Genomic DNA, 24,180 nt, shown 5'->3' with positions numbered 1-24,180 from the left:
CCAAAAAAAATTGACTTACATAAAAAATAATTATACTTATTTTAAGTTTTAATAAAACAAAAAATAAGGCAATTAAAAACAAATGTTATCCATTGAACTTGACATACATTTTAATAATCTGCTTAAGGGCTTATATAGTATAAAAAAGTATTAGTAACATAGAAAAAAAACAGTTATATAACAGTTTTCATTAAAATTTAAAAAACGGTCATTAGACCATTGTGTTAGGTTTAGTGTTAATAATTATTTTTATTTTAAAGGGAAACTTACAATGTAATGCCACTTATAGCATATTAATATAAAATAACATACATACATACATCAGCCTAGTTTCAATAACAACTAAGCAATTACTAAAATTAACAAAAACAAAACCTACATAAAATCACATTGCTAAAACATATAATAATAATCATACCAATAGAAACGTTCACTCATATTATCAAACGCGCACATAACTGGAAAGCTTCTGGTACTGATAACATACATAATTTTTGGCTTAAGAAACTCACTTGCATCTATCTATACATTTATAATCACATATGTCAATTAATCAAATCACCAGAAACTATACCAAAGTTTTTAACAACTGAAATTATCTACATGTTCATGCTACATGAGGTTTAAAATAAAAGAAGATGATGAAATAAAAGAAAAAAAAATCAAACATGTTAACAACTCAGTAACAGAAGCTGAATTAAATGAAACAAATAAAAAAAAACTAATAGTGACACCATTAATACAAGTCAAGCTGCCATTAAACAATTTATTAAGTATATGGAATCTATGATTTAGGTTCAAATGTTTCTCTTATTAATTCTAAGTTATTAAAACTAAAAGGGAAAAGAAACAGTGTGAATAAAGCGAATTTAGTAACAATTAATGGTGTCAAGAAGGCTAGTGGTTTGACAACTATAGAAATTAAAATATTTGAGATAGAGGAAAATGTGGAAGTGTATATAATTGATCAAAACAATTTTAAATATGATTTTTGATTGGATTAGACTTGATAAAGAAGTTCAAGCTGATACAAAACAAAGACTTAAAAATAACCCAAAAACAATACTTAAATGAAAATATGAAATTGAATCCTGAAGAGGAAGAAAATACAGAAAACACAGATACAAAACAATACAAGATTAATTACAATGAACATGTAAAAGAAGAAGATTTTGAACTAAAGATAGATCATTTAAATGAGAATAGAAAATCTCAAATAAATAAATTAATTGATAAATATACCACAGTATTTGCAAAAAATAAATATGTTGTTGGTACTGTCAATGGATATGAAGCTAGAATTGAATTACTTGTAGACAAATATTGTTGTAAGAGGCCTTATAGATGCACTGTAGAAGACAGAAAGGAAATAGAGGAACAAATACCACAGTTATTGGATAATAAACTTATAGAAGAATCCTACAGTCCATTTGCTGCACCTTGGCATTAAAAAAAGAGGAAAACAAGAAATCCAGATTATGTATAGATTTTAGAGAACTGAATAAAATAGTAATACCGAAAGTCCAAACATTTCCATTAATAGATGACATAGTAACAAAAACAAGAAATTGTATGAATTAGTATCTAGAGTATACTCTAGATATTAATTCTGCATTTGGTCTATTCCCTTGAGAATAGAAGACAGGAAAAAGACTGGATTTGTTACACAGGAAGGACATATTCAATGGTCTTGTCTACCATTTGGATTAAAAACAGCACTTGCAATATTTCAGAGGATATTAAGTAATATACTTAGAAAGCATAACACGAAACACATTTGTCACATGCAAATGCACATTTGTCTCAGATACTGTAAAATATCTGGGACATATTATACAACATAATCAAACGTCTTTAGAACCATTGAAAGATAATCTAATTTCAATAAAAAAAATTCCCATCCCAAAAACATAAAAATAAGTCAGACAGTTTCTAGGGAAAATAACTTATTATCATGAATACATTCCAAGAAGTGCAATAATACTAGATCCGATAAATAATTTGTTCAGGAAAAACCAAAATTTCATTTGGTCTGACAAATGTCATGAAGCATTTAAAAAAATAAAAAGAATACTGTGCTCTCAACCAGTTTTGGAAATTTATGATAAAGATTTACCAATTAAAATGTATACAGACGCTTCTATAGAGGGAATTGGAGCCGTTTTGAAACAGACACAACCTGATGGAAAAGAAAAACCGGTCGCTTATTTTTCAAAAAAACTAAATGAAGCCCAAAAAAAGAAAAAAGCCATATATTTAGTATTTGGCTATTAAAAAGGCAGTGCAATACTGGCAATACTGGCTAATAGGAAAATCGTTTACAGTTTATTCGGACTTATGGTCCGAATAAACTGTAAATGAGCTGGCCACTGGAAAACATGAATTTAAAATCAAGAACAGATGAAGATCTATGTGACTTGATGTACTATATATCACAATATGATTTTAATATAATTTACGCTCCGGGAAAAGATAATATAGAAGCAGATTGTTTTAGCAGAAACTCAGTATTAGAATCAAGTGAAAATAAAGATGAACAACTAAAGATTGTAAACTTAATTAATCTTTAGGAAATTTTAATGGATCAGGATAAAAATGAAGACATACAAAAGACTAAAAACATAACGATAAGGAAACAAAATATATATTATAAAAAAGGTAGAAATAAAGAAAAAATAATTCTGTCTGAAGAATTCAGCATTAAATTCGTAAGAAATATACATGAGAATGTGTCATATTGGAATACAACAGATGCAGAAAAGTAAGTAAGGTTTGTATAATAAATAAATCAAGAGGACAGAAAAAAAATTGGATTGATGTCACACCTGGGTCCGGTGGACTATTTCAAAAACCATTTGAAATAGTCCCTTTAGATACAATAGGCGGCTTTGGAGGCTCGAGATCTACAAAGAAGTATCTTAATCTATTAGTAGATTACTTTACTAGACTTTACGCATTTTTACTAACATCGAAAACTCAGAGTGCAAGCGATTTTATTAAACTGGTTACAAACATATCAGGATGTGAAAATGATGAGATATCATGAAATATCGAGATGCTTCTCACCGACCAATATCCAGGTATAAACTCGAAAGAATTCAAGAAATTCTTAGAAGAAAAGCAGATACCTATGATATTCACTGGAATAAATGCACCATTTTCGAATGGTCTAAATAACAGACTAAACCAAACTTTGGTGAACAAAATGCGATGAAAAATTAATGAAGATGGAAATAAGAAAGCCTGGACAACAATAGCTCATGAGTATATAAAAATATAACCAAACCATCCATTCGGTAACTGGTTTTGCCCCAAATTATCTTTTGTATGGTACGAATGAAAGAAAAATAATACTGAAATAGACTGGATAAGAGACAGGACAAAAGCTTTAGAAAATACAAAAAACCCCATAACTACAACAAAATATTATTTGATAAGTATAGAAAATACTATAAACCTAATGTTGGGATGATGGTTTACGTGGAAAATGGTAATAAGCTAAACAGAAAAAAATTAGATGAGCTGAAGATTGGACCTTATTTAGATATATATTTAGATTACGAACTATTGAAAAAGTTTATCCATTATATAGTTATACATAGAATTGATACTGGAAATACAAAAACAAAGTCAAATTTATTTCACATTACAAAACTTATTCCAGCACACATAATAGAAGATGATGTTGAAGAGAATGAAGAAAGGATCATTGTCTTGAAAGAATATTCCCTAGTAAATTTTCTTCTCCATGGAGGGGAGATATAAAGAAATAATTGTATTTATATTTCTCTAATGTTTGATAAGTTTTCATTAATACTGGCGTTTTTGTTTATATGTATATGATAATAAAAAAAAAAATTAGAAATGACATTTAAAAAATTGATTTGATGTTTTGAAAAAATAATTGAGAACGAAAAGTAATAAACAATTGTGAGGAAAAACAGAATAATAAACTTTAAATGTCATTTCTTTGACATGATAGTTGTTTATAAATTCGTGTTCGCGTTGTTTTCTTATAAAAAATGCATGTCTGTCCATAGTGGTTAAATTTATTAATGAGGTCTTCTAAAGTGATTCTTTTTTTTATGTTGAATTAATTGAAATTTCGACACCTTTTCCACCGATTGACTGTAATAAAATTACGACTTTTCTGTTTTCATTTACACTCCTTATCTAGGCCAGTGGCTAATATAATTCGAAATGTTGTAGCCAATTTTTCCACAAAAATTATACAGAAGTTGTTTTTATAAACAACTTCTGTAGATAAAACATTCAATTTTTAACCGCCATTTTAAAACTTTTGACAGGAGCCCGCTAAACACGAATTTACGATAAAGTTAAATTTAAAGTTTTATGATGTTTAATACCATGTTAATGTTTTTATGTAAAACTGCACAAAAAAAGACTAAGAACACGAAATTGTTAACAAAACTTTCTGATTGTGACAACTGCGTTTGACATTGCGCGTGCGGTTCCTACAGATAATTTATTGATTTTTAGTTGTGAAGCAAAGCTTTTAATAAATAATTAAAGAAATGGCAAAATTAAATATATTATAATGCACAATTATCTATTAGACAAATTATAGGATAAATCATAAGCAAAAGAGTATATTACATGATCAAATATTAATCTCATTTCAGTTTGACCAAAGATAATAAACATTCGGAGAGTACGCGTGTGTATACGTTTGCGTAATTGCATATGTGTGTAATATGTTTTATTTTACTAATGAAATCTATCTAAGCTTATTTCATTTTTCTTCGTCCACGCAATTGGCGGTAAAAGGGGGTACAAAGTGGGGTGCTTCACATATTTATATTATAGATGCCTGTCGCTTCTCATTATATATTTGATAATGTTATGTATGTACGCAAAAACATAAAAGATTTTTCCAGAAATTGTAACGTACATAGTGTTAACAACAGGAACAAGTATAACCTTACTATTACCAAATTACACAGGGTTAGTAAGTCTTTTATGGGACAATGTATACGCTTTTACAACAGGATCCCAGAAAACGTTAAAAATATTCAATTATGAAATTTAAAAGAATCGTTGAGGAACGCTTGTGTGCTAAAGGATATTACAAAACCTTGATGATGACTTTTTAAACGATTGACACCTTGGGAATACAACGATCGCCTCCAGGTTATTTCAAATTAAAATATATATGTACCTATATTTTTCTGCTATTGTTGTATATTACTTATAATTGTAAAGGATGAGATATAAAAATTAAAAAACCCACTGAGTATCTTTCGCCGGTTCTTCCGGTCAGATCCAAGGTGTTAATTATTGAACCGGTGGTAGATTTTTGACAATCAATAAGTATGTGTAACGCTTTTATATTAAATAAAGATTTTTGACTTTGAATTAGTTGTAACAACAGCCTGTAAATGCCCCACTACAGGACAAAGGAGGAGAAAGCTTAGAGCTTTTTTCACCTCGCTGCTCCAAGGCTGGTTGGTGGATATTTGATACAAAAATTAAACAAATTTAAGCATAATGGTCTTTTCCTGGTCTGAACACACAATTCCGTTCGTATCGGCTCTTAAAATATTTAAATACTTATGGAATAATATATCTTAGTAAAATACGTCAAGAATTCAACAATTTCTGCGTGAGAATCTTTACTGTCAGGAAGTCATAAGGAAGTTACTGTATAGACGACTTCCTTGCGCAAATATGGAAGTTTGTTATTGCAATATTTTTGACGTTCCATAAAATCTTTTTCAGTGTTTATTATGACTTTTATAAATAAAATAAAATCACGAACAGGCTAGTACACGATTGGAATTATAATTTATTGCAAAGTTAGTACAAAATTATAACAGGCAACTTAAAAAATAGGGCTAGACCAATAGACGTAATCCGCACTAAATACAGAATAAAATATTGGGGCAGCCTTTTTGTTGTGAACATCTATTGGCGCGCTTTGATTGTAACACCGACACGACTTTGGCCTTATAAGACGCTGATAACAGTCAAATAGAATAATATTGTATTAACTTAAAAGTTAAAATTATTTACAAATAGTCAATTAGTAAAAGTGAAAATAGTGAAATATCAATAAAAGTCTCTACGTGGCGTTCGACTTGCTGACTTATAAACGAATCCTTACATCATCAGTGCAGTTGCTTAGTTTTATTATTTTTATATAAAATAGATAATCTGTCTAGCAAATGTTTCAACTGATTGTTATTTGCACCGCATTGGAAATTATTGGAAGGCAAGAAAAAAACGCGGTTGCATCACTGGAATTATGAAAGGATCATTCTGTGTAATTGTCAAAAAATAAACTTAATTAATCCGCTATTATACATTTGAATTTGAATAAATTACTATTTATTAATTTAAATCGTTACTTAACATTTTTGCATTAAAAAACAATGAATATCATCATATAAAAATTAAAGTTGAATAAAGGGCGACTGCGCTTTTTGGTGACAAAAATACAGTAATATAATTGGTAAAAATCTAAATTTTAAAAAGAGTTTTGAGTTAAACAATTTTCGCAAAGAACAAGCATTTTTTTTTAAATCATAATAAGTAGGCAGACTAGCATGTGAGCTAACTGATGGTAAGTGGTCGCTACCACCCATATAAATTTTCACTATAAGAAATACTAACCATCCCTTACAACGCCAATGCGCAACCAAACTTGGGAACCAAGATAGTATCATACTGTGCATGTAGTTACACAGGCTTACTCACCCTTCAAACAGGAACACAACAATACTAAGTAAAGCTGTTTAGCACTATATAAACATGGTATATACAAATATACTTTGCGCACGCAACTGCGCGATTCTACTTCTGACCGCCATCACAATTATTTTTCGAATAAAATAAAATATATTAAAATTACAAATGTAATATTCAACTGTTTCTAGACAACTCAAAAAATAAAATGGATAGGTAAATAATAAAATAGTAAGCGTAGTACTGTTCGGGCACGATATCCGTTGTACGCTCATTCTTTTTTCTTTATTAAAATCCGTCGTAACTTATATATGACTAATTTAAAGAACAATTTACATGTACATATTCAACCTTATTATGAAATTATTTAGTTGGATAAGTATTTATATCATGATACGAATGTCATCAGATTTACGTGACAAATTTAATGCTTCGCGAGCAAAGCCGCGGGCTGATCTAGTACCAAAATAAAAGTTCATAATTTCGGTAAATCCATTTTAATTCATTTTAGTCTTAATATACTTTAATCTTGATACAATTAAACGTATTATAAACGATAAAATTATCAGTAAAGTGATAAAAGTACCGAAGCTTAATAGTATTAAATCCTTAGCATAGTATTCAGTCCAATGCATGTGAGCTGCCGTTGAACGCAGATGTGCGGCGCCTTTATGTCTTAAGACGTGTTCCGTCCACCACACAGCGCGTTCTAATGGTGACAGTGGTTGATCTCGCATAATATTTCTTAGTTTTACAACATTTTGCCGAAAGCTAAAAAAGTAATGATTCATCATTAAAATTATTAGAAATTCACTAATGAATATTTTATTCGGATATATATTATATCGGGATGGTTGGCGTTCTATGGGGGAGGCTTTCGTCCAGCAGTAGACGGCGATAAGCAGAAAAAATATATATTTTATTAAGTAATTATTTAATACTCTTGTAAAGTTTTGAATTTTAAATAATTAGGATTATAATAATTGTATATATATACTATAACTAGTTATAATCACTTTTAATTTTCTTTATTAGGTTTTACGACTAAATGAAATATATCTTTAATATACATTATACATACATACCTATTATTTGTAATTATAGTTTCTATGGCATCCTTAAGCTTTTTTTCTGTAAGTGTTTCTATACTGAGCTTCATACCTATATTATGCTTAACATAGTGTTCGGAGTTGAACCATTGGTCTCCAAGCATTGGTATACCAATAAGAGGTACTCCAGCCGTTAGGGCTTCGTCTGTCGATTGTAAGCCTGCTTGAGTTATGAATAACTTAACTTTAGGATGTTCTGAAAATAACAATATTTATATTATTTTTATTGTTATCACAAGATTATATTTAAAAAATATAAAGTTGTACTCACTCAGTAAATAGGACTGTGGGAACCATTTAGAAATTCTTACGTTCTTAGAACGACCTGGAATTTCATCTTTATCCCATTTCCATAAAACGTCGTAAGGCAGCTCGGAAAATACATTTGTAAATATTTGCACTTTCTCTTTCGGTAATAATGAAGGTTTAACGTTTGTACCGAAGCTCATGTATATTACACCATTCTTAGAAGAATCGAGATAAGATTTAAGATTCTGCAAAACGATAAATTATATATTTTATGTCAAGTACACAAATTGAAATATAAAGTGGAGAATTGAAAAAAATATATAAAGAGGTTGTTCGCTCTCTCGTTGTTATTGATAATATTAGGTAATTGTAAAATAAAGCTAATTAAAAGTTTTAGTTATACCTGTGGTAATTCTTTAGCAGGATTTTGGTGTAAGCCTCCTAAATAGACGATATTAGGCGGTATAGGACGGTTGAAATCCCATATTGGATGTATGTTTAAAAATAACATATGCACATTTTTTTTTAATTCCGTAACACTGGGAGTATTCGAACCAAATATTTTCTGCAGCATTTTATCTTCTGAACTTACTAGCTCTGCTACTATATATTCTCCCTTAAACTGTATATATAACTCTTGAATTTTATCCCACAATGTTAAATTATTCAGCCTTTGTCGGATTGCTATAGGATATAAGAGACGATTGGTTGCAGCTCCTGACTTATCAAAGGTTTCGTAAAGAGCACCAAGTGAACTTATCTCTATAACTGGTACTTTGTATAAATAAGAAAATCCTAGAGCTGGTCTTACGCATGATTCTATAAAAAGTAAATCAAATTTCTTATTCCTGTCATTAATAAGTTTCTGGACATCAGTAGTTTTCATTTGCTCTTCAAAAATTCCTGCTAATAATTCAACAAACTTTATTTGAGTTTGATCGTATTCTTCGTTTCCTTTATACGCTTTTAAGAATGTTGTCCACATATTATAGGATATATCATGAACATCTATTTCAGTTATGTTTTGAGGACTTTGGCCCTTTGGGAAAACTGGATCGGTTGTTATCACTGTCACATCATGTCCACGTCTCGCCAATTCTTGCACTATAGGACGAAACACTACTTGATGACTGATAGATGGAGTTGGAAAAACTGCTAATATTTTCGCACACTCACATTTTACAATAAAATAGATTAATAAAACCGTCAGCATGTTTGACATATTTGATTATTCCTGTAAATTAGTAGATGAAATAACCTTACATTTGTTATAAACTTTTCTGCACATTAATAAAAAATACACGCGCTGACATAAGACTTAACAAAAGATGGCAGTATCGAATAACCTTGCTTTGTCATGCTGAGATTGATAAAAAAACCATTAAGTGTTTATATTAATGTATATAATTTCTGCAAATCAAAATAAGCCGTATCATTTCTGAGTCCGTATATATTATACTAATAAGAACACTTAATAAATTACTCAACAACGACATTAACATGTTTGTGACCATTGAAATTATTTACGTAACCTTTTTTAATGATACCTTCAAATAGTAGCCTGTAATTGCCCTACTGCCGGAGACCATAGGCCGGCAGAGTGACGCTTACAGGATGGTACTTAATTCATCATTATTGTATGCTGTAAAAAATGAATAGATTGCTTGTCATTAAACAGCAATACGTGAATAACGCAAGTAATTTAAAACGTCATTAAAAACGGTTTCATTATTTAAAAGTCAAGTAAGCTTCGGTCATATTTTCTAAATAATATTAGAAATATAGAAGTATTTATAACAGTCTCTGCATGGAAATGGAATTGCAGACTTATAAATGAATCGATACATCAACAATGCAGGGGCGTAGTTTTTTATTTAAAATAGATAAGCAGACTGGCAAATGGGACACCTGATGGTGTAAATTAATTACACCGCATAAAGATATTGGCACTAAGAAATATTGATCATCCCTAATTTGTGAACGTGCCACCAACCTCGGAAAGCCCATTGCGATAACACCGGGTTACCGTTCAAACTAGAACATTACAATATTATATATTTCATGAATAGATGGTATGAACCCAAGCGGGCTTGCATAAAGTTAAGTATATACCTGCGCGGACTTTGCGTAATGATGAGTACTATAAAAATGTAATACATAATTTTAGGTAACATCAATAGTTTTTGCAGCGCACGTCAAATAATGAGTCATAGGATTTTTTTGATACCTTGTGTTACATTGTTGTAATAATTTTCGTAGTTATCTACTTTTTTGTAAATAAAGTATATATATATAGCTGGTCAGCTACGTGCGTACGTGCCTACTTCGATGGGCGGTAAACATTTTTAAGTTTACTTATTTTGAAGAAGAATTTAAGAATTCATAATTGCTCATAATATGACTAATAAACATAACATGATTTAAATTATTTTTTTATATAAAAATTACTTTTTGTAACTTAAATATAAAAGTTAGGCTTATACTGTTGCTGACTTTTTGTATGCTCTACAACTTTTATCTAGAACTAAATCATATATCTCTCATAGTTAAAGCAGCGTTTGTAAGAAACGTTTTAGTTCAACCGTTTTTACTTCGACTTACTTTGCAAAACCGACTACCACCAAAAAGCCTTTTTATTTTTTGAGTTAATACATAGCCTATGACACTCACAAATAATGTGGCTTCCTATTGGTAAAAGAATTGACAAAATCAGTTTAGTAGATCCAGAGATTACCCCCTACAACCCCACAAACTTTACCTCTTTATAATATTATTATTGTTATTATATATTATTTTATAGTTTAGATATAAACATAAAAGTAAGGATGATATATATATCTATTGATCTATTAGTCTATCTTTTATAATTAGTTTTCGTTTTTATGTGAAACATTTATTGACGCGCCTTGGAGGCAAAACCGATGCCGACCGTCTGCCTCAACGTCAATGGCATGATGCTTTTTTATGCCGTCATTTCCACTGGCTAACCTCGCTCGTATTTGCGTAAGGTGTCACAGTAATAAAAATATATTGACTTTATTAGTGAAATGCCTATGGTGTTATTTATTTTATTTCATATTTATTTATTGGCTATCGGTAATTATAATTTTTTTACCATAAATTTAGATGTTTCATGTGCAGGGCATCACTTTATGACCATAATTTTAATATATAATTTAATCTCCCTCTACAAATAAAACGTCCATATCTACGTATAGCTTATTATTAGATTTTTTCACGTTATATAACATTTCAGTCACTACGACGTGTAGTTATTTTGATGACGTAATTATGGCTATCTTACTTGTTATGTCCGGCACCACTTTTGATAAATGGAACGGTAACTTGTTCACCATCGTCCATGCACATATGTACAAATGTTCGTCACGACCGTAAAGACGATGCTGTGAAACTACAATTTTATGACTGCAGTCATACTCATCACTCATCACTCGATAAGTCAAATTGGATTTTATCCAAAACCTTCCTAGTTATATATAACTATGAATTTATACAAACTAAAATTAGAAGTATTGGCTAAAATGAATTTGTCTGCCAATCTAGTGACGTAAGAGCGATAGCGCACGTAGAATATTTTATATTCATAAAAGAAAATGCCCTTTCCTTTTATTTGAAGAAGTATAATTGTATTTTTGATTGAATTTAGTAAATAACCTACCACTCTTTAGAAACAAGCAAATAATAAATATTTGCTAGAATTAAAATTTTAAAACCAAATTTAGTCTAGTTTACAATTGGATATATTTTGAAGTCTTTCGAATGTAGAATTTGTATAACGTATAGGGTAAGGCTTGTCATAGATAGTTCTCGAATAGACTTGAATATTTTGTGCATGAAGATGAAAGTCTAAACTAACTAACTTAACTATGTTTAAAAATATGAATGAGAAAACGTTTATTCAGTACAGACATATAGGACAAAAGTAAATTAATAAAAAAATTATAACTGTACAAAAAAAGATTTTATCTAAACATAATAAATAGTATTGTCGTGCATATTTTAACTTCAAAATAAAATAAATAAATAAAATTTACTTCCTTAGTCTTAAATGATATATAAATGAAATTAAATTATACATAAGTTTCCATATCAACTAGCATAAAACTTGATATTATTCACTATATTGGCACAGTATAATGCGAAGATAATCGGTCCTAGTATAGACCCTTGCAGAACGCCTCTATTGTTAACGGAAAAACAGTTTAAAAGAGCCCGTGAGCCATCATCATTAATTATTTCTGCAATTCGTTTTCAATATGTCAAATATTTTGCCAATCATTAAAAAAAAATTACTTAATTTCCTTTTATACATAAAAAGGAACATGTAATTGTAATATAAAAGTAAAAGATGATTAATAAGTTGGTTGCTGTGTGGTAAATCTCATATACTAACAATGAACATATTATTTGCACATTTAAGTCGTTTTGTAACAATAAATGTGATGTGGTAGAAATTAGATTTGTCTATAAAAGCTTTTTTGCACGTGAATATTTACCGAAAATTGTGGATCCAGGCAAGCACTTACTGGGTGTAATTATCTTTATAAGAATGTAATTACAAAAAGAAAAGTAGTATATGTTGTATACCAGTTGTCAGATTTCCGTATGGCCGTGTGTGAATGTTCCAGGATATTAGTATTATTACTTAATTTTAAAGTTATGCTTAATTTGTGATTGCTATTAATTTCTAGCTCGGCTGTGAAGGAAGACTGCATGTGTAATCTCCCAAAAGATTCAAAATTTAACTTTAGACTTTAATAATTTAATATTTAACATAAGTATCGTTGTATTGTACATGACAAGTAAGAAAAAAAATTACTTACTACATAGTAAGTAATAATAACATTTATTTTGTCTTCTTAATGTAACTTTGTTTAACTTTATTTGTCTTTTCAAGGTAAGTTTCCATTTTATTGACCATTCTTAGCTATTTAACCCTGTCTATCTCACTCTGAATACATTTTTTGATACATTTATATACTTAGATAATATACAAAGATTAAATTTATCTTTCAATATATACTCTTTATACAATTACGACTACTGTCGTAGTAAGTAGCCTTTAGAATTCGTTCGAAGTATTTGTTACGTTAATTTAAAGTAAGGCTTCAATCGAATTTTCAAGTTTTCAATTGAGTGCCATGTGAATAGTCTAAGTTAGAATTTTCGTTGAAAGAATACTTTTGGATTGCCTTTGTTGAAGATTTATAAAAGTCGGTATTATTCACGAATTTATTGACATTGTTTCTTACGTAATAAATTTAAATTTAATGCAATCACATATAATAGTACATTATAATAAATGAATAAATTAAATTCACATGATTAATACAAAATATATACTAAAGAGCCGAGATTGCCCAATGGTTAAAACTAGTGAATCTTAACCGATGGTCATGGGTTTAAAACCAGGCAAGAACTCCTTAATTTTCAGTTGATTAATTTGACTTTATACCATTTAGTGGTCGGCATATAATATTACCCGACTACATAGGGTTAAAAATTATATTGTTTGACAAAGTACTCACTTTTACAGAAGGATATTAGAATAATGTCATAAGAAATAGTTTATTGAATAATATTCAAAACAATAATATTATAATCATGAATATTTTTATTTTTAGCCATAAACATATATTTTGAAAAAAAAAAATGTTTGAGGAGACATCCTTATAAAATAAATATTATGCAAAGCTGCCAAGCCTTTAACATAATAAACAAAATCTACTCTTAACGAGCTTAGTTTTTAAAAACGGCCTTATCCTTTTTAAGACAAGATAAACTGGTTCGGTTTCAATATCGTAAATAACGAACTGGCTAAGCAGCTGCCTAAGCTTCTGACACCAATATTTACTAGAAGAACCGTAAATCACTAGACGCATCCCTTACCTAAGCTCCAACTTATCTGATCGCATAGGGATAACGTATTGTTTCCTAAATCTGAACAAATAAATCGGTTAAGGATCACTAACTCCTCTGGCGAGGTGTATCGTCATTTGTCAATATGCTTGTAGATCTGGCGTCGAGCCAGTTACCCCTAACGAGCCGAGTGTCTAGTGGGTGTTGAAGATTCAACTTGGAATTTAATGGTGAACCACACACACTTCTACCATTGTTCTTTTTTAGAAAAACTTAAAATAATTTATAGGTTGTTTTCTATTAACATTGAATAATTAATTGAAGATTTTTCTTAAATATGAAATTTGGAAAGCAGACAACCGATGCATCTGATCCGTCACAGTCACGTCAAATCACAACCTTGGAAACTAAGATGTTATGTTCCTTATTCCTGTAATTACATACAATAATACTAAGTACTGCTGCTTAGCAAAAAAATATATGATGAATGAGTGATAGATGGTGATTAGTTAAACAATGCAATTATTTTGAATGTCAAATAAATGATAATAGAAGGAGTGAAATATATGTTTTAACTAAACACTACTCGATGACGTTAATAAGTAACATCTTAAGTATATTAAAGAGAAAGTTAATTATGTAAAAGAATCCATCAAATCAAATGTTCAATTAATAACTGTTTTAGATACGGAGTATATAGAACAAAAATAAACAATTTTCTGTACTGTATTAGTACAGAAAATTGCGTTAATGAATTGCGTTTTTATTTGACCGAGTTGAGTTACGAGTGATCATTGATTATAGTAATTGATTAAAATCCTAATATCGAATAGAATTATGTTTGTTTAAAAAATTATAATTAATGCGGTAAATTAGAACATTAGAATTGTGTATCAATTTGATATGTGATTTAAACAACGAGTACAATTTCTGCCCGAAGCTGTACAGTGTACATACATATGTTTAATAAATTTAATTAAAATAAATAAATAATTCTAAATGACTTCTCACAGTTCATAGCAGTCTCTGAAAAAAAATTGATAAAATACAAAAATACCGCTGATTTTTTTAGTGGGTATTTCGGTGCACTCAGCGCCGGTGAGTTCCATATACGAGTACATGAGTGTGGAAGAAACGCGTAAATGAGTTTTATCAGCGAGAAGAAAGTATGCACAAGTGATCCCGTGATACCCCCTCGAAGAGGCGAAAATACAGTAAATACGTCTAAATTTAAACTGTCATCTATGTAATGTCATACTCGTCATTTCATTTGATTGGTCCGTTGGCGCAGCTGGCAGTGACTTTGCTATCCGCTCCAGGGTCGAGGGTTCGATTCCCTCCCTGAGTCTTGGTGTATTAGGTATCAAATATGTTTTATATATTTATAAATTTATTTCAAATAATGTTATAAATATATATCTCGGTTGGCTGTTACCTATAAAACAGGTATTCAGTTACTTATTAATAAGAGACGACTTTTGTAATTAAAATGTCGTTTCTGATGCACCGTTTTTTGCTGTTATTATCGTATTTCTATACGCAATTCCAAGAAATATTATTATTAGATGATTTTATAATATTAATGATGAAATCTATAAAATAATGTTTTATATTCTGTCTAAAAAATATACAAATCAACATTTAAATAAATAAGATTAAAAATGTTTTAAGGTTATAATCTGACAATTTCTTTTTACTCTTTACCTGAGACGAATTTATACTAATGACCTTTATAATATACTTGCGATTATATAACTAAAGATGAAATTTTAATATTATGGTAAAAATGGTATGACAAGATCATTAAACTATTAAATACTTATAATTTGAATCTAGGACTGTTTAGCCATATGCAACCTTCTTATTTCTTAATATAGAAATTATGTTCTTTTAAATGACATAGATATCATCTGTGTACGGTCTGGGGTACAGGTCCTCACAATTTTTGGTCAAAAATATACATAAAGCTTTAAAAATCTGAAGTATATTATAAAAAAACACTCACTCGCTTGTAGGTTACATTAAGTTAAAATACCAAGCAAAACACACGTTAAAATTAAACACATATGTGAGTATCGAGGATAAATGAATGATTACCGGCAGATATTATCGCTATTTAAGTATTTTAAAGTGTTACTGTTTGTTTTATCTAATGAATGTATCGTTATATTAATAAACACTCAAAAGTAAATGCTACGTTATTATGTGTGAACAATCGAAAGAATTTAAAGGTAATGACGTGTACGCATTATAACACAAACATTTACCTTATTTATACAGTTGTTGTAATATAAGAAGAATTTTGTATGCATATTACAAAAATGTTTACTGGTGGCAGGACTTTGTGCGAGCTCGTCTGGGTAGGTACCACCCACTCATCAGATATTTTACCGCAAAACAGCAATACTTGATATTGTTGTGTTCCGGTTTGAAGGGTGAGTGAGCCAGTGTAATTACAGGCACAAGGGACATAAAATCTTAGTTCCCAAGGTTGGTGGCGCATTGGCTATAAGCGATGGTTGACATTTCTTACAATGCCAATGTCTAAGGGCGTTTGGTGACCACTTACCATCAGGTGGCCCATATGCTCGTCCACCTTCCTATTCTATAAAAAAAAAAAAATAAGTAGACACCGTATGATAGTCTCATAATTTTCCATGAGGTCTAAAAGCGAAGGATTTTATAAAAACATTATGTCTTAGTGATGACAGTAAATGAATAAAAATGGTAAGTAATGTATACGATGATATAGTTATATTGTATTTGATATTCAGTTACTCAATACTCAATAGTAGTAAAGTGGCATGGCATAAGTTTGAATTCCGAAGTAATATATCTGTTCAATCATTTTAGAAAAAATCTGACGATTATTATTTTTCGTAGTGGTATTGAGAACACGGTGAAGCTGCTGTGTTAGCGTATTCAGAAGGTGGCTTTTTATTCACAAGTTGATGGCGCATTGGCAATGTATTGGTAGTGGCATATGTTTCTTACATCGCCAATGTCTATTGGCGGTAGTGAACACTTACCATCAGGTGACCCATCTATCAGTCTACCTATTTCACAATAAAATGCAATTTTATGATCACGAATACCAAACTTACCAGATTAACATGGAACTTTTAGGACATTTTTAATGAAAAATATGATCAGTAGAATAATAGGAGATGGATTTTGAGCTAAAGCGTTAAGATAACTTAAAGAGGCTGTAAAAATAATTGCTCTTCGAATTTTATGCGATTCGACGCCTTTCATGGCATTAAGTAAATATATTTCCCAATAAAACAAAATTATAAATAAGGGATATTCTAAAATAAAATGCAATTATATAGCCAACATATTGATGTTGATGATGGTAATTAATGATGAAGTCGAGCGGTAGTTCTCAATTATTCTAATTCTAATTTAAAACGATATTTCATTATAATTCTTTTATATTATATGTAGTGCAGTATTTTTATTAATAGCAAATCGTACTTTTAATTACTTACAAGTACTTAAGTTCTTGAAAAGTCACACGAACGTTTACTTAACATTCACTTGTTCTGTTCCATTCGATCTCCCCTCTTTTATTCACTTTTTGTTTTCTCGCTGAATAACAATTCCAAACGTTGCGTTTCAAATTCAAAGTTTAATGAATTTCGTTGGATGAAATCAACTAGATTTTCTTTAAGCATTAAAAGCGAGGGCGTTAATCTTTTGTTTATACGATATAATTCATATTACAAAATCCTATCTAGTATGGGATTAATTATATTTATAAACTTTTGAATAAACATATAAATCTAAGATTATAAGGTGCTTAATTTTACTACGGTTGTATTGTTTTATTATCTTCATGATCACTCACGTAATAGATTAAGATGTGTCCGACATATTTTGGGAAGACTGAGTATGTTTGTATTATTATTAAACAATTGATCAATACTCCATCTATTGAGGAGTATACGATATCTTTAGGGAAGCTTTTGGTTGTCATTAATATCATTAGCACGTGTCGAAATCATGTCAATGACAAGTCTTAAGAGCTTATGATATTGAATCATGAGAGGTAAGAATAGTTTCGCAAAATATAGAGTTAATTCCAATAACATTTAAATATTATTATTGTTTTAGTTTAAAATGATCAATAATATTGTGAAGTTGAATTGTCATAAATATTTTTAGCGAACTATTATAAATAAAATTAAACACAAAAATTTACCTCAACTAATCCCATACTTCATGTAATTATAATAAGAAATAAAACCACTGAAACTTCACTCATATAAAAAGGTGACAATCACCACCTACAACTAAAACCCAATAATCAAATTAAACACGAATTGAACAGTAACCAAGCAAACACCCGCCTCGCCTCGAATGCCCGTTAGCAATAGAAAGCCGCGTGGCCACCTCCATTTTGCAAATAGGCACCGCCCATTATTATTTTAACAATATATATGTATGATACTCATTAAAACTAAAGTTATTATTTTTCAAATAATTCTGGGCTGTTTTGCACTTCTTTCTAAAACATTTTTATCTCAGAAAAAGTAACGGTTCTTTTGATGAAACTTTTCATCATAATTTTGCAACAAATTAACGGTCTTAATAAGGCCAAAAATTTAATAATTCTTTATTTAATAGATACCCTATATATTTCTGTATGTATAAAATAATATAATATATGTACATAGTAAATAGCAATTACTTAGCATTTGGTTGAGTTTTATGAGTAAAAAATGGTTTTAACAAAAAAAAAGTGTTGAGTTATTATTCGTCTATTACCATGCAGGATAAACAATAATTCGATTGTATTTAATGAACAATGTAACAAAACTGTCGGAAAAAAACTAACTTTTTTTTATATATTTGCCGAAGGGCAAATGACTCTACTCCACCTGATGGTAAGTGGTAGAAGAGTCCAAACGCGACGACGGCCAGTACTATCGGGAAGAATGTTCTGCACTAGCCGCCTTCGCCTTGCCGGCCCGCAAGATGTCTCTTCACGCCTCGTTTGAAGGAACCCGGGTTGTAAGAGGAGGGGTACACATGAGCTGGTAAGGAATTCCATTCTTTGGTAGTGCGGCAAAGAAAGGAGTTGCCAAATTTCTTTGTGCGCGATGGAATTGATGTCACAGTTAGGCGGTGACATCGAGAACCAGCTCGCGTGGACTTAAGAAGGAAGGGGGAAGCAGGAATTAGAGAGAATAATTCCTCAGAGCACTCGCCGTGATACAGTTGATATAAAGCGCTCAGCGCTGCTATCTCTCAACGCAATTGTAAAGGTTCGAGGGTGTTTGTGACACCGCCATCGCCAATGATGCGGACCGCACATCGCTGCAACCGATCCAAGGCCTCCAGTAGGAACTACTGAGGTTCTTGCCGGATCTTCTCTGTAGAATTTATATTCTGAACCGGTGGTAACTTTGAATTTAAATGAATCTTATAAAATGCCGATTCAAAAGTGCTACTTGGGTCTAAATTAATTAACATAATATACAACGATGTCTCGTATCAGTAGCCAACAGTCGTAAAATATAAAACACCCGTTGTCCCTTTTAACAAGGAACTTCCAAAGAGTTTCAAATCGTTATGATTTACAATGTAATGATTAGAATGTTTTGTTTAGATTCATGTAGACCGATTTTTAAAGTTAACAAAATCTTGACACTAGCTGGGTTGTATATAATGGATGTATTCATATTTGTTAATAAAATATCCACATTTATTCGAAAAAGCAGGTGATAGAAGCACGCTTGGATTAAGAGATCCTACTAGGTTATTGATACCACCTTGCCACTGTGCTCTCTTCCAAAAAAAATCCTACATAATGTGCATCAAAATATTTAATAATATACCAAAAAGCTTAAGGGAGTTGTTACCATTAAGGTTACTAAGGTCTAAGCTTAAAAAATGGTTAATAGATAAATATTTTTACTCTATAAATGAATATTTGAATATTCAAGGATGTATTGAATTAATGAATAAGTAATGAATTTGATGATACATTAAACTTCAGTAAATGGATAATTTTGGATAATATTATTTTTTTAAGTTAGAAATATTAGCGTTTACAAAAACTTTATTTTATTAACAAACAATTTCATTTCACCCAAAAATATTTGGGTGAAATGTATTAGAGACTTATAAAGAAATCATAACATCTGTAAAACATGTTTCATGCAAATAAATGATTATTATTATCATTAGTAATGATTTTCTCGTACATTCAAAATAATGAGCACATATTTTCAAGTTTAATTTCTATCGTAACTCATATCATATCTTGTTTTATTTTACCCCAGACTAAGAATGTAAAACATAAATAGGGCTGCATCATTATTTAAGTTTATTCTCGAATCCTGTCACTCCAGTTGATGAGAAGCGACCATGAAGAAGGTGATAACCAGGTAGCCGTTTGCTCGACTGCTTTCATAAAACTACTTAAATACTATTTTGTATATATATATATTACATAGTAAGGAGACATATATGATGATTTGATTAAAATAGCAGCGTTTTACCTGAAATAAAACGCTTATTATTTTACTTACCTTATTCGAAGTTTGCGATTAATCGCTGCCTGGTATTTAATAAAACGCAATGAGTATCATAATCGTTATTCATTAGAGACACTGATTTTGTCCCTCCCTCGTGTCGAAGATGCGCTATCACTAACTTGTTGTCGGACTGAATTAGAACAGTTTCAATAATTGACACTGATCTTGCAATACTTTGAGTATTACCAACATTTCTTTTAGGTTGCAGTGGAGATGTCGCTCCACTTCTAGCCATGGACCGGTGAGTGACAGGTTGTTCAGGTGGGCTCCCCAAGCAATATCGGAGGCATCGGTAGTGAGAAAATGAGAAGGAGGTTCGAGGTGTATAGGTGTCGGCCGCCTGCAATTTTGAAGCCACCACAGCAGATTGTCCGACACAGCTGGTGGGATAACGTGAACCATCTTGGGATGCATTTTTAGAATACGGTTCAAGAATCTTAGAAGCTCGCGATAATTTAGCCTTACCCTCGGTACAACAAAACTTGCGAAATTGAGAATTCCGATAAGACTCTAAAGGTCTTTGAGATTTGTTCGTTGTTCTGACAACATTTGGCTTAATGCTGATAAAAGGGCAGGGAATTTGTTTGCTGGTAAGCTTTTCCTGTTTGTTCAAGGATTCCAGAGTACCCCCAGAAATACTAAGCTTTTTTCTGGATTCCTGGACGATTTTTCGTAATTTATTATCCATCCTAGTTTTTCCAGAAAAACTCATTATTTTTACATGGCCTTGCAGAATGTGTTTGTTTTAATTGACTATCAAAAAATCGTCTAAGAAGACGATAATTCTTATGCCTTTCTCCCTGATACACTGAGTTATCTAATTCGATATTACCGCAAACATTTGTGGAGCCGTACTCAGGCCGAAAGGTCATCTCCAGGAGTTCGTTGCGATAATAGATACGCAAAAATCGTCTGTGGCTGCTAGATATGGGTATATGGAAGTAGGCCTGCGACAGGTCTATTTTGTACAGCCAATCTTTTGGCTGCAGAAAATCTGGTATACGCTGACCATTTATCAGCTTGAAATGGTGAGCTAAGACATACTGGTTTATGCTTTCAAATTGAATATTGGACGGTACGAGCCATCGTTTTGGGGGACCAGTAACATTGAAGAAAGGAAACTTGGAGAAGTTACTGCCCGTTTTAATACAGCCTGTTCTTTCATTTTGTTGATAATTATTGTCAAACTGGTAGACTCTGCCACATGTAATTTTGTTTCGATAACACTGGGATATGCAAGAGGTGGTTTTCGGCTGAAGGGTATCTGATACCCTGATATTATTTTTAGATGAAAGCTGGAGCTCCTAGACTTTTCCACTGGTCCTGATACTGCGCCAAACGGCCCGCTTTAAATCAACCTGAGTCAGAATTTTCGTCTTTTATTCTCTCTATTTTGAGGGGATGGTGGCAAGATTCGTTTTCGTCCAGCGTTATTTTGACCGAGATGTTTCGATTTCTGGTGAAAGAAATTTCCCTTAAAGTTTAGGTTATTATGAGAGTAAAAAGTATGTGGGTAATTGCGGTTATACTCACGTGAAAAGCCCTGTGAGGGTTTATTTCATGGAAGGAGCCCCTGCGAGGAGCCGTGTGACTTTTTTATTTCTGCCTGCGAGGCAGAAGTCATATTTGCTTTCTGGACGGCTCAAAAGCATTTCTTTACACCTCCAACTCGTTCTAAAATTGCAGTAAACTTGTCTTTGTTAAAAAGGTTGGTAGATGACGGTGGCACTTTGCAGAGATTAGATTTGATGGTAGCATCCTTCACGTGTTTGAGGATCGCATCGCGTCTCATTTGTATTATTTCAGCACGATGACCACAAATAATTTTTGGCAGATCTGACGAACTTTTGTGAAAGTCGCCGGAAGAGCACAGTTTGCTCACCTTTTGATGTAACTCGTCATAGCTCAAAGGATCGCAGTTTCTCGCCCAGGTAAGTAGGTCCCGTAAACCAAAGCAAATTTTGTAAAGCTTCCATTTGCTTAAAGACGCACATAGTTAAGGCTGCAAAAGTCTTATCAGCATAAGTAAGATGCCGTGGGGTTTCGTATGCAATTATTTCGTCATTAACTTCAAAGTCAGTAAAACCCGGCGAGAAATTGTACAATTTCTGAGCTTCCACATATCTGACATCAGACCAGTTATTTTTATCTAAATGTTGATGGTCATTAAGCATATGTAAAAAGGCAACCGACGCTTTAGGAATCGACGGTTCTTTTAATTTTGTTTCAAACGAAAGGGTAAAATCGTAATCATACGATTTTTCAGATTTGTCATCAAGAATCTCTTCATATAAACGGTTACTTTCACTTGCCATAAGTGACACGACATCATCGTTATTAAAATTTGTACTTATTTACGCCTTGGAGTACTCGATAACGAGCTACTCCTACTGCTACTCGAACCTGAACTCGGCGACTCTTCTCGCCGTTTATTCGGCGCGGATGAGGGACCAGGCGCTTCAGAGAGCACGATATGATCCATACCAAACATAAAAAACTTTATCTTAAAATAATAAAACCAAAATCTTTTAAAAATATAGACAATCAGTGTAATTTTAATATATAAATCGATATTTTAAATATGTGGATAGTATGATAATATTCAAAATAAAAGTATAAAAAACATTAATCGAACGTAAAACTTTAAAACAAATTATGTCGGTAGTTTGCAAATTATAACGTTTCTAAATGCTACGATTTAAAAACTTAGCAAAGCTACCAAATCAAATAATTATAAAGTCAAAAATATAAATAATTTAAGAAATAATGGGTACTCACATAAACAATCTTCTAGCTTAGCGTTAAACTCGAACCTTAAAATGATATAGGAGTCAGAATAGCAACTTGGACGCGTCCGACTCGGCGGGAATCTAAAACGCCAATGAGTATCATAATCGGCGATATCTTAAAGACGCCGATACTGCCTAATGAAAGTGACGTAAAAAGGAAGGAGAGGTAAAAGTAAGAAAATAAGTCAAAATGACGAGTGGGAAACCAAGTGCCTATCTCATTTAATAAAGCTTCGAATAAGGGACAGCCAAATTAATATAGATGTTTACTTGTCTTAATAGCAAAATTGTAACAATATAAATTGCTATTTTTTTTCCAAGGTATTGTTGTATTTACAAATTTTTGATTTTTGATAAATATTATTCAGTAATTTTAGTAAATATCATTGAAGTAAATGCTTATATTTTTAATAAGCGTTAATACTTTTTATTGAAATACCCATATTCATAATGCTCTTATATAATTAATAATATGATTCATTATCTGAGCAATTAAAGGGATTGGCGTTTTGCAATAAAATAACTAGCTTATCGGTATATGTCTGTGTAATATGATTGCAATAGATCAAACCTCAAAATATTCAAATTTCAATTAAACAAAATTCAATGCCGAAAATAATAAAAAAAACATTGTTTTCTATTGCTTTTTCTATCTGTACTAATAGTAACCGTAGTTACCTTGTAACCCGTAGTAACCCGAGAAATGATAAATCACTTTTTATACACCGCACGTTTTATCCGAAACCCGGAACGTTTCAGGAAATGGGCTCTACGAATCCGATGTGATGAGACGGATGGACGTGTTACGTCAAAATACGATTCATAAGGTCTTCTTCCATAGCAGAAAGATCATCATAATTAATCTTAATGTTCACAGATTCCTAGAGATATTTTCATGTAGCC

At 31.2% G+C, this 24,180-nt stretch overlaps 1 protein-coding gene across 12 annotated transcripts in view; it reads right to left on the bottom strand.

The window, feature by feature from the left end:
- Nucleotides 1-15,964, bottom strand: part of LOC126777517 (UDP-glucosyltransferase 2-like) — a 35,735-nt gene extending 19,771 nt beyond the window's left edge. For 2 of the 12 annotated variants that reach the window (XM_050500554.1, XM_050500548.1), the window contains exons 1-2: nucleotides 11,368-11,487; nucleotides 8,467-9,167 (exon numbers count right to left, since the gene is read on the bottom strand). In XM_050500554.1, the coding sequence (XP_050356511.1) occupies nucleotides 8,467-9,167; nucleotides 11,368-11,419 (753 nt within the window). In that variant the 5' untranslated portion in view covers nucleotides 11,420-11,487. Of the gene's footprint in view, nucleotides 1-7,186; nucleotides 7,477-7,790; nucleotides 8,011-8,085; nucleotides 8,309-8,466; nucleotides 9,298-11,367; nucleotides 11,495-15,948 lie in introns of those variants that run through there. The other 10 variants (XR_007670063.1, XM_050500546.1, XM_050500559.1 and 7 more) reach the window with 9 other exon arrangements.
- Between the last annotated feature and the right edge of the window lie 8,216 nt (nucleotides 15,965-24,180).

This window comes from Nymphalis io, chromosome 23, assembly GCF_905147045.1.
Source record: "Nymphalis io chromosome 23, ilAglIoxx1.1, whole genome shotgun sequence".
In the NCBI taxonomy this organism is placed as follows: domain Eukaryota; kingdom Metazoa; phylum Arthropoda; class Insecta; order Lepidoptera; family Nymphalidae; genus Nymphalis; species Nymphalis io.
Note: the sequence above shows the minus strand (reverse complement) of the source record. Positions and strands in the feature narration are given on the sequence as shown.